At 37.1% G+C, this 16,062-nt stretch overlaps 1 protein-coding gene across 2 annotated transcripts in view; it reads right to left on the bottom strand.

The window, feature by feature from the left end:
• The window catches only part of SDCCAG8 (SHH signaling and ciliogenesis regulator SDCCAG8), a 119,563-nt gene that overhangs the window by 62,928 nt on the left and 40,573 nt on the right, over nucleotides 1-16,062 (bottom strand). For both annotated transcript variants that reach the window (XM_076334210.1, XM_076334211.1), the window contains exon 13: nucleotides 9,527-9,669. In XM_076334210.1, the coding sequence (XP_076190325.1) occupies nucleotides 9,527-9,669 (143 nt within the window). The remainder of the gene's footprint in view (nucleotides 1-9,526; nucleotides 9,670-16,062) is intronic.

The following is a 16,062-nucleotide window of genomic DNA, read 5'->3' as shown; positions in this document are numbered from 1 at the left end:
AAGCTAATAAAAATATTACAAATAAAATAATACATGAAAGCTTTTGACTCTCATTTTAACACTGTGTAACAAAGATACTGACTAAAAATGCAAAGAGAAAATGGGAATAGCTGAATGAGTAAGTTTACAGTAAAACCTTAAAGCAGCAACAGCATTCACTGTAAATTATTTCATCTGCAGCATCTTTTTTTTCCTTTTTTTTTTTTTTAACGTACCTACTGATGTTTCAAATGCAACACAGTTTAAGAAAAAAAAAGAAATCCTGAATATTTTTTCCTGTTTTCAATCCTTGTAAAACACACATATGCAACTCTGTTAAAATACTGCTTTCCACGTTGAGACAAATTGTAAAGATTCTTTGTCAGGGCTAAGACTAAATTCATATTGTCAACAGGACACATTATTTTTAGCAATTCCTGTGCCCATATTTCTTTTCAGGAATACATTCTGATAACCACAAGCTCCTGAATTATTAACCAACCTCTTCAACAGTCTCATTCTTCTAAAATAAGAAATGCCTTTCAATTTCACTGCATACCTTGGGTATCCTTTAAAAAAAAAAAAAAAAAGAAATCTCTCACCTAGATTAAATACAGTACCAAAAAATAAAATACGTATTTTAAGTTTTGTAAGCAATTATAACAAACCACCCATTTTATTACCCTTTTACCAAAAATTAATTTAAAGTAAAGCTTTCTGGGAGCAAATCCAGGAGGTAATCCAATCTCATTAGCAGAAATGCAGTTATACTTATGTTAGGTCTGAATCTGACTCTAATAAAAATTGCATTGACAAATACTGCACAAGTTTAGCTGAATAATAACTTAATACTGATATATCCCTTATATGGGGATTAGTCCCTGCATTTGTTTTCTGATGCTATGGTCTTCTTCCATAGGAAATGACATGCAGGTGAACAAAAGCACTGGAAATAGCAGAGGAACTCTGGAACAAAAAGAATATGCAGCAGTGTCCCACCTAATTACAGAGAAACTTTTATTCCCCAGTTTGATTTAAGCCCTGTAGAAGGCAACTGAACAACAAGGAGAAGCTAAATCAAGAACAGTTGCTCCTATTTCTACAAAAATGTAGTTTGATACTCAAACCACCAGGAACGCAGGGGCAACCAACAGTGGCACTCTATTAAGCTTGCCACGCTGCCAGCACAGCCAGGGGAAGGTCAGCCCTGTCAAGTAGCCGACAGCAGAGGCTGCGCTCGTCTGCTCGCTCAGGACAGGCATCTCCCAGCTCACACCTTCCCCTTGACCAATCACCGGCACAAGGGCACTGAGCAAGGGGGTGAGCAGAGCAGCCAGGCAGCCAAAGTTAGCGTGCTCAGGTGATTTTTCTTCCTTCCTCCATCCACCAGCTACCTTCTACAGAGATGACAACCTACAGGCTGATGCTCTTCAATGTCAAGTTTGATAAAAGTCCCCAGCTGAGGACCCTTTGGGTTCTCTGTTGAATTTTTTTCTAGGCAAGAATTTCAGGAGCAGAAGGCTTGCACAGAAGAAAAAAAACGAAACCAAAAACCAACCAACAATCACTGTGACCGCACAAAATAAAAAACTTCAAATATACTTTTGAAAGCACAAGGCAGCTTTTAAAATTGTTTAAGTTCACAAATACCAAGTGCTGATAGAAAAAGTACATTTTAGCTTCCTTCAGAGGCACTTGAGGGAAAAGCCCTAGAACAAGTCAAAAACAAAGATAAAAATCAGAAACGTTTTTCCAGTAGCAAATTCAGCAAAAAATCCAGCAGCCTTGAATACAACTGACTGAAAGACTTTTATGGTTCAAAAAAATAAATCATTATCCTGTTGTCATTAGTCACACAAATAGAAAACCTAATTTGAATGAGATCAAAGCAAATATTTGATACACACGCATAAACTTATTACTGTTAGTGCTGAATAATAACTGCTCAAAACAAAGACCTTATAAAGATGTTTGTTTTCTACAGCAGTTAGTCTCTTCTGCATTTCATCTGAATTCACTGCTTGCTCCAAAGCGCTTTAAGTATTGTCACTGCTCCTGAACCACACTCTACATGCAGTAGCAATTTGGCTGCCTCAACAACCTGATGTGATGTGTAAAAGATGAAATCATTAGAGAAATTTGATGTGACCAGTTGCAGTTTAAGTGCCATGGAGAAAAATTTAGATGAATCTAAGACTAAAATCTGAAAATGTATTATTACCTTTTCCTTGAGAAATTTGTATGGTAGGACAATAAATTAAATTGTCAGCCATGCTTAAACTATTTGAAAATGAAAAAAGGTGATTTATAAAAGACTTTCATATTCAAAAATTAACACACCATTTTGGATTTATTCTTTACTCCTTCACTTATGTTTTCTTTCTTTCCCTTTTAAACCTCATCAGTGGCCTTTACATGTTTGTACAATCATCTTAAATATGTTTAAATGATAAAATAGAAAGATATTTAAATAATTGTGTATTATCTTGACACAAAGTATATCAGCTTCGAAATTTCTACAAGGCACTGCCAGAAGACGACAGAGCCGATTTATTTCAAATCATTCAGTATCAGTCTTTGTAAAGCAGCATATGGTCTTATCATGGCAGGTAAAATATTTTACCTTCTATAATAACGCAGAGCAGCTAATTTATCTACATGCTGTATAATCAGATAAACAATTTCAGCTGCACTATGAAAACCTGTAGGCAAGGGAGAAATTTATCCCCCCCCCGCCTTATTGATTTTTCCACCTATACATTCATATAATTGCTAACAATAGAGGTTATTCTTTTCTCCATCCCCTTCTTCAATTACGTTAAAGCAAGACCTTTTCAGTTGTGGAAATATTTGCAGTTTCTACAGCTGCAGGACAAAGAACTGAGACTTTTTCACAGAGTTGCTTGGGGGAAAAGGAAGGGGAAAAAAAGCTTTGCAAGATTCTATTGCAAGTAAAGCAGAGTAAATGACAACTTTGAAAGCTACCACAATCATTTACTAATGTGCTGCTATACCAAATAAGTCTAATTTTTTTTGACAGCACCAAATTAGATTTATTGCAGAAACTGCTGCATAAATAGCATATGGCTATGTTATACCACCTATTTCAAATCCCTGTAATGTTTCCTCCCCTCCCTGCTCAAAACGAATAATTGAGCCAAGCCATAAACCTTCTGCAGATGAGAGATATACAAGTTCAAAAAGCAGATGCAGGAGATGTAGATTTCTCTGTTGAAATTGTCTAAAAAAGTATCACATACCCCGATCAAACAAAACTGGGCAGTAATAGGTCAGGTTTTTACATCCCCCTTTCCTTGATAAAATTTTGTTTTTATTTCTCTTTCAAGCTGACAGTCATTAACATGGGGCATGACCTCGTAATCCTCTCGCACATGACTACCTCTTACTTGCACACGAAATCCTATTGATCTTTACGTCTTACGTGAGTCAAATTATTCATGTGACTCAAGATCAGAAGGCTCGGACCTCCATTCATTCCTCACAAGCTCTCATTTATCAAGAGGGAAGTGCCTCCTCTGAGCAAAAATAAAACATCAGAAAACTGGTTTCATTCATCGGAGGGGCCCAACCCTGTGGGAAGGTGCCGACCTACAGCTCTCCCCCCTTTCAACAGGAGCAAAGTTTTCTTATCGGCTTGCTGGATCCGTCCCTGGACCCACGTGCTTTTGTATTTCTGTCAATCGCCACATTCTGCGTTCAATATGCTGCTACGATAAAATACGAAAGCACGTAACCTTATTGCGCGACAGGACTGAGAGCAGACACACGTATTTTTGAAGTAGGAGGGGGCACGATACACCTAGGCGGGACGTGCTCAAAGCCCAGCAGGCCGCGCAGGGAGCCTGGCGGCCGGTCCGCACCTCCCCTCTCCCCTAACCCGGGGCGAGGTCCGCCGCACGCCTCCAAAGTTTGTGCGGTCGCTGCACGGAAAAGACGTTGCAAGGTCTTCTCTCCGGCCGACGGGCACACCACTGCACACATCGTGGAAGGCTGCAGCTACCCCGCCGCTTGCCTCTCGGTGGTCAGTCCTCCCAGCTGCCCTATCCGTTACTGTCTGATTAGCTCTGCGAAGGAGCCCCTCCCCGGCCAGCTTTCCCCGCCATCTGTTCCACACGCGATGGCTGCCGCCCAGCAGCCTCGCGCTGCCCTCCTACCTGGCACCCGGCTCCCGGCCTTACCCCAAAGTGCTAACACAGGTTCTCGCTGCTGGCAGAGTCAGGATTTCATTACTACTACTTTGACAAGTGCAGGGTTGTTTGTAATTTCTCTTTTATCCTGATTTTGATTGTACAACCACCTCCCACTGATTCAGTTTGCTTCAGTTTTGTTGCTCACAGATTTTACTCTCCACATTAATCTCCCTCTGGCATGTTACTGCATCTGTTCCCTTTTTTATTATTAATTTTCAAATTCCCACCATTTTTGACAAAAAGGAGGTAATCTACACTCTGCTTCTGCCCATTTCATTTTCTTTAATTTGGAAGATAAGTATGAAAGCGTGCCAAAGAAGTTAATTCTCCGTTAACAGTTTATTTTCTGGCATCCCGATGCCTTTGTATATGAAAAACAGATAGAAATAAATGTTAGACTGAATCACAACAACATAGTTGCAACCATCCCTAAATTTAATGAAAAGTAAACATATGAAGCAGAATCTAAAAAGTTTATTAGTTATCAGAGTTGTTTCATGTTATCACTCCTCCCTGCATTTTAAAATAATAGTTTTGTACAAGATAAGCAGAATATAAAAAAAAAAATTAGAAATCAATCACTAGTTACACCTCACTTCTTCTTCTCCCCTCTCCCTACCTCCCTCCTCCCAATTTAAGTGTTATTGGTCCTTTCAGTCAGTCAGTCTGGGAGCATAAAACATTTAATATTAGTAACCGCATTTCTTCAAATGTTACCTCCTTTCCAGCATAGATGATGGACTCTTTCTGATGTGCTAACTGTTGTGCTTTTTCCAACAATTTAAGTGTGCTGCTAAATAACAGATACTAGTATAATCTGTTGGGTTTTTTCTACTAAGTACTGTGCAACTCCCTAGAAGGCTAAGCATAACCACCTTCTATAAATCAAGAAGTTAGTTTATACTTTATCATTTAATAGAATAGCTTAAATTGGGAATCAATGTATGAGGCATGCTGCAATTCTAACGAGGAACGCTGGTGACGACATACAGCTCAACACCAAAGTTTCAGTGACTAATTAATGCCACAGGCACCTGGAAGTGGAACGATGATTTGTGCGCTTTATTTATTATACATGTAACACAGACTAGCATTAATGGAGTTGTTGAAACTAGCAAGAAGGACCGATGCACAGTAGGAAGGCTATAGCACTGCTAAACCCCGCTGTACCCCCCAAATGCCACTTTCTTTGACATGCTGCTTTCTAGAGATCATATAATTTTCAAAAATAAGAGAGAAGAAGAAATATCACATAATGGGGAAAAAAAAATAATCAAGAACTACAACATCGACTGTCCTCACTGTAATATAAACTTTTATCCTTCAAGAGAGTGACGCAGGGATTCAGGGTAGCTTGGCGGGTCACCTGAACCTGGAAGCACGAGTTCTTCTACTGTTTAGTAATTTTTCCCACCTACAAGGTGACATTCAATACTGCTTGTAAAAAATTAATCTGCTTCAATTCCACTCCATTACACCTCCCAGCAAATTTTAGATGACATTTCAGTCAAATATATCTCGAGCCATCTACCTATCTCCATGCCTGAGAAAATGCATGATGGCATAGAAAAAGTTCAATTTTGAAATTCAGTGATTCCCTCACTTCTTAAGATTTATTTAATTGCTTTGGCATATGCAAACAGGAACTACATCTGACCGCAACTGACACAAATAGTAGCTTCAGATTTGTTTTGTAACAAAAAGAGGAAAGATTTTTAATGATGATTCAATTACACAAGAATAGTGAAAAACTTTATTAAATTAGATGACATGCTAAAATCTGGGCAAGTTGTTAACATCTTGCATCTTTTATGTGACCTTTTCCACTAGCATACTGACATGATTTTTAACTATTATTCTCTCATGAACTAAGAACAATAGATCTGTATGTTTTCTACTCTCTGAAGAATGGATTCAGATAAGTTTCATTAGCAAGACCCAACCTTGCCAAAGTAATGGCAATTTAACACTGACTTCAGAAGTAATTTCGTAAGATTCTCCTACTACAGTAACTGGAATACAAATAACCACAAAGCTGAAACTAAGGTAAAAAAAATAAATACTTTAAACAAGCACGGTCAGTGTCATAGCATGGTGACATCTGCAAAGTTACATGACTGACAATCAAAACTATACAGCAAAAGTTCTGTATTTTCCCAGTCATTTGAAGACATACAAATTAGAATTACTAACTAGATTCAATAGCAGGAAATGCATGTTAATAGCAAGGATTTCTAAGCAACATATTGCTCCAGGAAGAAAGGTGACAGGAAAAGGCAAATTTAAACTCTGTGGCAATGGTTTAGAATAGTTAATTGTAACCTTTTTCTTGATTTTTAACAAGTACATTTTGTTAACTTAGAAGCTGTTTAGTTGGTAATCAATCAACGGTGCCTGAAAACTAGGATGCAGCAAAAGAAGTGGGACTCCTGGAGAAGAGTGCAGTTCTGCAGAGCACTCTCTTTTTCTCATTAAGACACAGACTGCATGCTCTTTCTCATTTAATCCTTTCATATAATATTTATAATCTCATTTTCATACGTTAAAATCCAAAGTTCTCATATTTGTTCTATTATTCTGTTTATTTACAATATCCAAACTTAGAATCAGTGGATTAGTAAAGAATTTTTCTCCTTAGTAATACACAGTCATACAAAACAAAGAATTCTTTCTGTACCTCTTCAGCTACCTGTAATTTTTGCCAGAACAACCCAGACAGGTCACGCAAGGCAACAGAAAGACTATCCACAGACTATCCGTGTAACAGCAGTACAGGCCTCCCTCAAGTCCAGCATTGTAAGAAGACTTGGAGTGAACCAGCTGGTCCTCTCCTGAAAAGAGGGAAATCGGCAAGACGAGGCCAAGGCCAGAATACCCAAGAGATACACTGAATCAGTGCAATTTCTGCAGCAACCTCCCACAGGCAGGACTCTAGAGCTTAAAATCTGTTTTCCTTGGCAAGTGCCACAGTGAATGATTCTATAACCCCCATAGGACCGCTATTACCACTACCCTTCAAGTGAGTATTTTTCACTGACACAGCTGCCATTTGAGGTGAAGGGAAAAAAGAATGAAAGAAGGCAGACTGTAAACCAATAAAGTTCTCGTGCAACAACTATGGATGTACCAATCCATTAAAAACATACTGAGTTCAAAATGCAAAACTAATGCCACTAGAGATATGTAACTTCTATACTTTCACTAATACAGAAAACCTGTTCTGGCAGGAAGTGATCTGAGAGGAAGAAAAAGAGTACAGGCCAAGGAAAAGTTTCATTTCAGTAGGGGATCTTTTTCTCTGCGACTCAGGGAAAAGAGATGACTATGCGAGAACATCTCTAACCCTGCCCTACCAATCGAAGTACATGGGGACGACAGGCAACAGTTCACGAGCAACAAATCTCTCATCATTTTTTTCCTCCCCTTCTTCACCCATGACAGCAACATCACCTAATGTATTCCTAGAAAGCAGACAGACACTCCAAAGATAAGGAGGACACAAAAACCTACAGAGGACAAAGTATTACAGAATTTGGGGAATATCAAGGAGAAAGATTTGAACCTATTTCCCATGCTTCAGTGTATACATTTTTCTGACAATTAGACATCAGCATAGAAAACGTTTCACTACTTATAAGCATACTTAGAAGCAGAGGCCATAACATGAACACAAAGTATAAAAAATAAAATAAAGATTACGACATTGCAGAAGAGTGGTTACACTAGGTCAGACAAAGAAGCCGTGGCAGTTCAGCATCTGCCTCAAAAAGCAGATGTCTGTGAAACTGTATGAGAACAGGGCCAGCACAGAGCATTACTTGCTCAAAAAACTGTTCCCAGCCTCCAGTGATTTGCATCTCAGAAACTCCCCGAGTCAGAGACCATAGATTGAAGCTACCTGAATCATCTGTATGTTAGGTATACAGCTTTAAGTACCTCGCTATGTAAAAGCGGGCAACAGTCCTCATTCTTACAAGTTGAGTATTTTCACAAAAAAAAAAAAAAAAAAAAAAAAATTGGCTAGTCAGATTTCCTCCAAGATATCCAGAGCATTATTGCATATAATCAGCCTTTTGCTAAAAAGGAGCGTGGTAAGCCATTTGGTTAACTATCACAACAAATCATTATTAATAAAGTTCTGCTAAATCCAAACTTTAGATATCTTAACAACTCACCCAAAACTTTTTTCAAGTTCATTAACCTCTAGCATATTTTTTCTCTAAATACAGGCTGTTAGAGTGGTACTTTCTTCCATCTGTTAAACAACCGTGCTCTGAATTACACAGAAATGTAGCTGAATAAAAAAGTGATTCATTGAATTTAATAGCTTAGGCGAGGCTCTATTTTATTTCCAGTTACTCAATGGTAGAATCCTCACAAAGCCCAAAGAGTAGAAGACTTGTATAAACACGCAGACTTCTGTTAAGTGATATGAATCTGAGGGTTTTTTTTTCCCCTCATGTAAAATTTAAACTAACAACTTTTTTTCCTTCAGGACTGAGTAAAAGCCACCAGATTTGTTTCTGGATGTTCACTCTTGGGGGGAACAGAGGTACAGAACAAAACAAACCCCCCATACACAACCAAAACCCTGCAAACAGTCAGATAATAGCATTTTCTGTGGCAAAGGGAAAATTCCTGCAGTTACCAAAACTCAAGCTGCAATGAATAATTGGCATGTTAACCTTCTGGTGTTTTTTAGAAACGTGTAATGAGTAGTACAGTAAATGGCTTTGGGAGCTATACCCAAGGATGGAATAAGCTCAGGCAAAGTCTCTCATCACAGTTTTTGCATTGTACCTCAGCTCTACTGAACAAGTGACTTAAACACCCTCCTCACACTTGAGCTTACCTCCTATGCATAGACAGTAATACTACCTTTTGATTGTTTAATCTTCAATGAAGCTTAACATGATTATGTTCATTTATACGTTCCTGGTCATTCTGCTGCAGAAACTTCAGGTTATTAATCTAAGAACTCCTGTGCTTAAAGGTGCTGCTGTACACTACAGTCTCAAACGACATTTAAAATGTCTTTGTCCTACCAAACACAGCAACAACAAAAAGAATGTAGCTGCACTTTCCCCTGCTCTTCTTCCCGCCCAAAAGCATGCTACCTCATCACTGGAGCTGAACATTGCCTTTTCTTCACATTAGAATTCACTTTCATAAATTATAGTTCATAACTCACTTATTTAAATCTCCACTTTTAACATGACTGAGGGCTGCCCATGCATTCAATGACTGCGAGTACCTATAACAACTGTGGGGAAGCCTGTGGCAAAAAATTAGCAGAATGAAATTGGTACTACAGCATGTAATAGGATAACGGGTACCTGGTGAGGTGCAGTTGGTGCTCAGATTTACTCAGCAGTTCTGTCAGTTTTAGGCACTCCTCTCTGGCTCCTGTCACATCCTGCTGGGCTTGTTCCAAACGCTGTTTGTTTCCATTCAGCTCTAATCCTAGTTTTTCTATTTTCTTAGAAAATTGTAGAACCAAAGAAAGTATATTTAAGAAACGCATAGAGATACATTTTAAGACAATAACTCTTAATGTGACCAAAGCTCCTGAAAAATAACGTACGCTTTTGCTTTAGAACAAAAGTAGTTTATGGATAAAAACTGCAGAACAAGCAAATTAAAGTATGTGAAATTACATTCTTATGAAAAGCCAAACTGCATATTTAAATACATTAATACACAATCAATCTTATTGTCTTCACGCGACTTAAGAGATACACACATTCAATCATTTTCTGATTTTCTCATGTGAAGGCTTCCGTACTTGTGTCCCGAATTCACCGTGTTAGAAAGCCAGAAGGCAGCAGAACAGTGGCCATCTTCAGAAGCTGCTGGACATAGGATAGCTCTTGTGGTCATTTGTTTTGCTTATCTATTACATAAGCAATGACACGTGGGAATTTAGCTTTGCCATATTCACATAATATTATGCAAAAGAATAAAGGTCATTTTGTGATTTTACCATTATTGAAAATAAGTTATTTATGACTTATAACTGAATCCTAAACATACCAGCTGCTGTTAATCCTATCATTTTCTTAACATCATTAGTCCTTATATGTCAACTAAACCAAGTAAGTAAATCTAACTCAGTCGATGAGTCTATTAATTTATTTTACAAATAACGATAAGCGAATTTGCATGACCAGCATCTTTGATTCCAGCGAAGCATAGTGGACTTACTATCTCTAACTGAATCATACTGTCAACAGTTTAAATGCTTTTCACAAATATTCTCAGAAGGAATGCATTTTGCTCTAAGTCCATATACAACATACAAGTACCTGTAGGAACACATCTGTAACGTAACACTATACTTTGTCCTAAGGATGCTTTTAAGGAGGCCAGTGGAGAACAGAATAAGCTAACAATGTAATTTTTTCATGTAGTAACTATTCTGCACTAACTCCCTACATAAATATTTATTTGTCGTTGGGGCTGGAGGGAACTTGCATGTTTTTCAGTCAACTAAACTGTGAAAGGTCATTTGTAGTACAGAATAAAATTGTTCATATAAGGAGTTAGTGCTGAATAGCTATTATACTTTAAATTCATACCATAACTTATTTTATGATAGCTTCCTCATGTAGACAAGCCTCAATATCTTCTTTAGTTAATGAAATTATTCATTCAAACATCCTACAAGAACAAATGAATGTAATTCAGTCCCAATATTTGCACTTGAAGCACCTTTGTAATAACGTTCTCTTTTCCTCCTATGAAAATGTTAACCTAAACCACTTACAGTAAGTCATGATGTCGCAGACAAACACAATCTCTTCATCCAGAAAAGGTTTCATAATGTTCTTTTTTTATTTATTTTTAATTTTGCTAATTACTTAACTGTACACTTTTTTCCCCCAAGAGCACTCAACAAAGGTTCATGAAGGAAATTTTGATTAGAATTTGAATGTCACCTTGCTTTATCACATAGACCACCTACCAAATTAAATTGGTAACTCCAAGTTCGAATACAAAGATAGTTTCACTATCTGCAAAATTGTTAGTACTTTTCCCCTCTAAAGAATGTAACAACCTATTACACTGTCAGAATATTTTAAAACCACATGTGCAAAGGTATTCAGTTATATATGCTTTGCATTTTCACTTATTTCCAGAGACGTTTGCATATTTTAAGTAGAACAACAGAAGTCTCAGTGGGTTCTCTATACTCTATTCTTCTAAACAGCAGCAGTTCATTAATGTTATTTCTCCATTCGTAGTAAACAGGGACACGATTTCTTCACTGCCTTTACAAGTTAAAGATAGGGAAGTTCTGCAACATTCTTAAAATTTGCTTTAAGAATACATCCAGTCAGCATACCTTTTAAAAAACCAAACCACAAATTAGTCGAAAAGCATCAACTAAGTATTTGAAAAAGCACGACCACAGCTGAGAACATAAATACACTCTTGATCACTCCTTCAGGGAAAAGTTTCAAGGAACAGATGGGCTTTACACCATTGCCTCGAGTTAAACAGGCTCAGTCAGGTTTTGACACAGACCCACAGAAGGAAGCAAATTCCAAGTGCAAGAACCTCTGGTGAAAATGTTCTGCTTCCATCAGCCAGATGTTGAACCTGCAGGGTTGAACCCAAGAATACATCCATAGATTTCAGTTGTCATGGAAGTGCAGAGGGAAATTCTCAGACAATGACTCCATGACAGGATCTTTAAAGATTCACAGGAGTCTTATGATTTCTATAAAAAGTATCAAGAAAGCAAACATAGGTTTTGAAGAACAATTTTACTTCTGCTACTTTCATCGGTAATTCCAAAATTCAGAATCAGCTCCTTTACACACACACACACACACACACGTATGTATGCATTTGTGTGTGTTTGTAGGTGTATATCGATATATATAAATAAATTTATCTTAAAATACCAATATTTAGAGGTACTCACAGCATGAGCTGTATGAAGAGTAGGAATTCTACACAAGAATTCTGGCAATGACCATGGCAGAAACAGCAGACAACCTCATAAGAAAAGGATGGCAGAAAAATACCACCCAAGAGAACATGCTAACAGCAACTCAAAAACCAGAAGCATCTAATCCAGGTATATTTAGGGATATCAACCAAATTCATCTTTTTGAGACACCAGAAAACATTCATTGAAAATAATTTGGTAGGAGTCATGCATCATCACGCTGAAAACACACAGCCCATACTCTGAATGCTACGTTACTTTGGTTTAAACACTCAAATAATGGTTTGAAACATATGAAGCCTCAGAACTTGAGACTAGTTCATACAATAAAAAACAACCCACTTCCCTCTCCCGCAAACAATAATAGTCTTGCAAATATATACACTCTATCCTGAAATATGTCAAGTCCAGTCCATCACTAGGTCATCACAATATAATCAGAATTTAAAAAACAGAAATTACAGAACCAATGAATATTCCTCACTGTTCCTGCAGGGAACCTTATTAGGCAGCATCTTTCCAAAACCACTCAGACTCAAACTAGTTTTCGTGTTACTTTTAGTTCCCATTTCTTCTACTGGGAAGCTGCAAGCAGTTCTGTAGCTGCTATCTGGGCCCCAGCGTAATTGTAGGGAGAGAAACAGAAACAAACCACCAACTGAAGTATTTTGCTGACAACTCTGCTTCTCATGCAGCGTTAATTTGATCCCTCAGTGCCTATCACTTGTGATACAGCTTTTTACAACATGATCAGAAAGTATTTCTTCAAGGTACTTAACTTTTCAATGTATGTGAGAGACAAGAGATGGAGCACAGAACTGCAAAAAGACAGATGACAATCTTGCATTTAAGAAAATCTGAAACAGATTTTCAGTATAACAAGGAACAGAATTATCATAATGTATATGTACAACAAGACTACATTAAGGTTGGAACAGGCAACTTCTGGTGCTTAACTCTGCAACTTTAATATTCTTATTACTTCTGCACATAATTTCAAAAGTACTATTTAATCTGTCTTGCACTGCGGTTGCCTAAGCTCCCAGGAATATCAACAGGCACTTTGCCATTGAAAGATGGCAGGCTAAACCTCAGTAAGAGAAGCATCATTATTAGTAAGTTGAAACACATTAACACCATTCTGCATGCATATCCAATTCAGTTACAAGAAAGAAATTTTACTAAACAAAAATTAAAGCATTGGTAAAATATCACTGCAGTAAAATTTTATTCTATATCAATTATTCTTTTTTCAGTATTACCACCAACCACCTTTTATTTTTTAAGTTTTCCACTTTGAAGCACATAGGACCCTTCTATATTTTTTTCTTGAAACACTTAAGTGTTTCACTTCTCATTCATTAGTTTATGATGAGTTTACAAATTATCTTCTGATTTTCACAATGCATTTTTAGGTGAACACACTGGAGATGCTCATTCAGTGACATAAATGCAACTTAGTGGAAAACAAAAAAGATGATTTCTCAAACACTGGATCAATCTTCAAATATCCTCTTCATAAATTATCTGAAATTATCTTCACCTAACAATACTTATGTATGTTGTACAAACGTGCCGTTTAATTAACTAGACATCTCTTTATCTTTATCTCTACAGATTCTGATAAAATGAAATAATAGTTTCATTCAAAACAAGCCAAATTAAAGATTAAAATAATTGTTTAATTCTTTTCATACTGATGCTGATTCTATTGTATGCAGAAAAATGCAACTTTAAATTCCAAACTAGCAGATGTTTTTCATAGAATTTTAAATAGCAGCAAACTGACAGAGAAGACAAATGCTTTTTTTTTTTAAACAAATGAGAATGATTAAGCAGTGATAAAAGAACTCGTACTCTGAAGTAAATGCAAAAACAACTTTAGAAGACTTTTAACAAAATCAAAAATATACTAAAAACAAATGCATTAATAAGTGATTTATAACATTCACTGTTGTACCAGTATGCTCACACATCAGGTAAGAAAATACACAATATAACCTGAAAAATAAATTCTGCACTGATTACACCATTACACAAATTCTGCAGTAAAATAATTCTGGAGGGGAAAATATTTTTGTGAATTTACAGTACTTTCTTTTTGTCTCATACTTTATTCTCCACCATTATTAAAAGATTAAAGGGGCATAAAATAGAACCAAAAATAGAAGAACAGATATAAAGTAATGCAAAGTGAAATATAATTACTACGGTGGTTCGTATTTGCAGGTACATCCCCAAAAGGCAATCAACATCTATAAAAACACACACACTTCACATTAATACACAGTAAAATTTTACAGGCCCTGATGCTCACATGCTTAGTTTCATTTACTAAAGTAGCCCTTCGAAGCAATGAAAACAGTGATAGTGCACAGGACTGAGGCTGTAATTAAGGTCTTTCTAAGAGATGCCACCAGTATGGCCATTCACATACACTTAAATATTATATATAACAGTGACAGGAAATTTTTGCACTGTTTAACACTGATCTCAATCCATGTTGCCTTCTTTACTTATTAATATACTAATTAATCAGGGACAGAACAATCATACTCTGCTATAACACTAATTTATTTATTTTTTATTTTTTAATTTAAAAACCCCAACAAAACAAGGCAGTTTTTGTAGCAAGATTTTGAGGTATTTTACTTGGAGGAAAGACGACTATCAGTCCATATGCAGCAGGGGTCACTTGCAGTCATTTCTATCCTAATCCTGATATCAATCAAGCAACTCTAGGTTCTGAGTGGTCTCTAAACCTCAGACCTCCCAGGCATGGCCATCTGACATAGCATATTGCACCTGAAGAACTATCCAACTTTGTAAAGAGAGTTAGGGCCATCACGAGGTTAACCCCCGCCACGTCCCAACAATGTTTTTCTCCCTTTTGCACTATATATGAATTACTGCTGCTTCCCATTCAAATCTGAATGAGGATACAAACCAGTCATGAAAACTAAATTTGGTTTTAAAGGGGAAATCTCCTTTCTGGAAGTAGATTTATTACAAAGCTATGAGAATATACAAATAAATAAGAAATACAATGTACACACGGCTTAAGAGTCCACAAAGACCACCTCTTTCAAAGAGGTCAATTCACAAAAATCATAAGACAACTGCTAATTCTACAAATCATTTGGCCTAAAACAGAAATGTGAAAACCTTTCATGACATGAAAGGCAACTAACATGAGCAGAAACACGAGAAGTAACCCCAATAAATACCCACAGTTCAAGATGAGAGCCATCACCTAAGCAAAGGTCAGCAGCCACAAACCCTCTGCTTCCAAAAAGATTGAGAATTAATAGAGACAGGACACTGCAGTTTCCTAGGAAGAGCAGGGGTGCTGGAAGAACTTCCTGGGAATAGCATGGATGGGGGATGCTCTTAAATGCATGCATCTTTAAATCCCGTTGAAGCAAACTTTCTACCTGTAATTGTTAGCTGGGGCAAGAAAAAAAAATTCATGTTGCTAAGTATATATTTATGAATATACACACACAATTTTTTAATTAAGCAACAATCTTATGTGTCTGTCCTTGTGCAAACTCTCAAAGACCAACGTGGCCCCTGGATACTGTGGATAAATACCCTGGGAAACACAGGAGTGAACGGCTGAAACATGTTATACAAGGATTTTACCTCATTATTTCCCTGAAAATATTTGCTTTCAATTTGCCAAAATATTTGAACTGCAATACTATTCAGGAACAAAACTTCCAAACCCATAGAGATTACTACAGTCACATTTTAACAGACAACATTGCTGTACTAGAGATTAGCTCAGCAGCCACCAGCAGAGATAAGAAAGTGATTTTGTTCCACAGTGGAACAAGATTCCCCCCCCCCCCCAATGGATTGCACTGAGGGGGGGATGGGGACGGGGGGAGAATGGGTGGTGCAAAATAGATG

The sequence above is a fragment of the Aptenodytes patagonicus genome, chromosome 3, assembly GCF_965638725.1.
Source record: "Aptenodytes patagonicus chromosome 3, bAptPat1.pri.cur, whole genome shotgun sequence".
NCBI lineage: Eukaryota > Metazoa > Chordata > Aves > Sphenisciformes > Spheniscidae > Aptenodytes > Aptenodytes patagonicus.
This window is presented reverse-complemented; position numbering and strand designations above follow the sequence as displayed.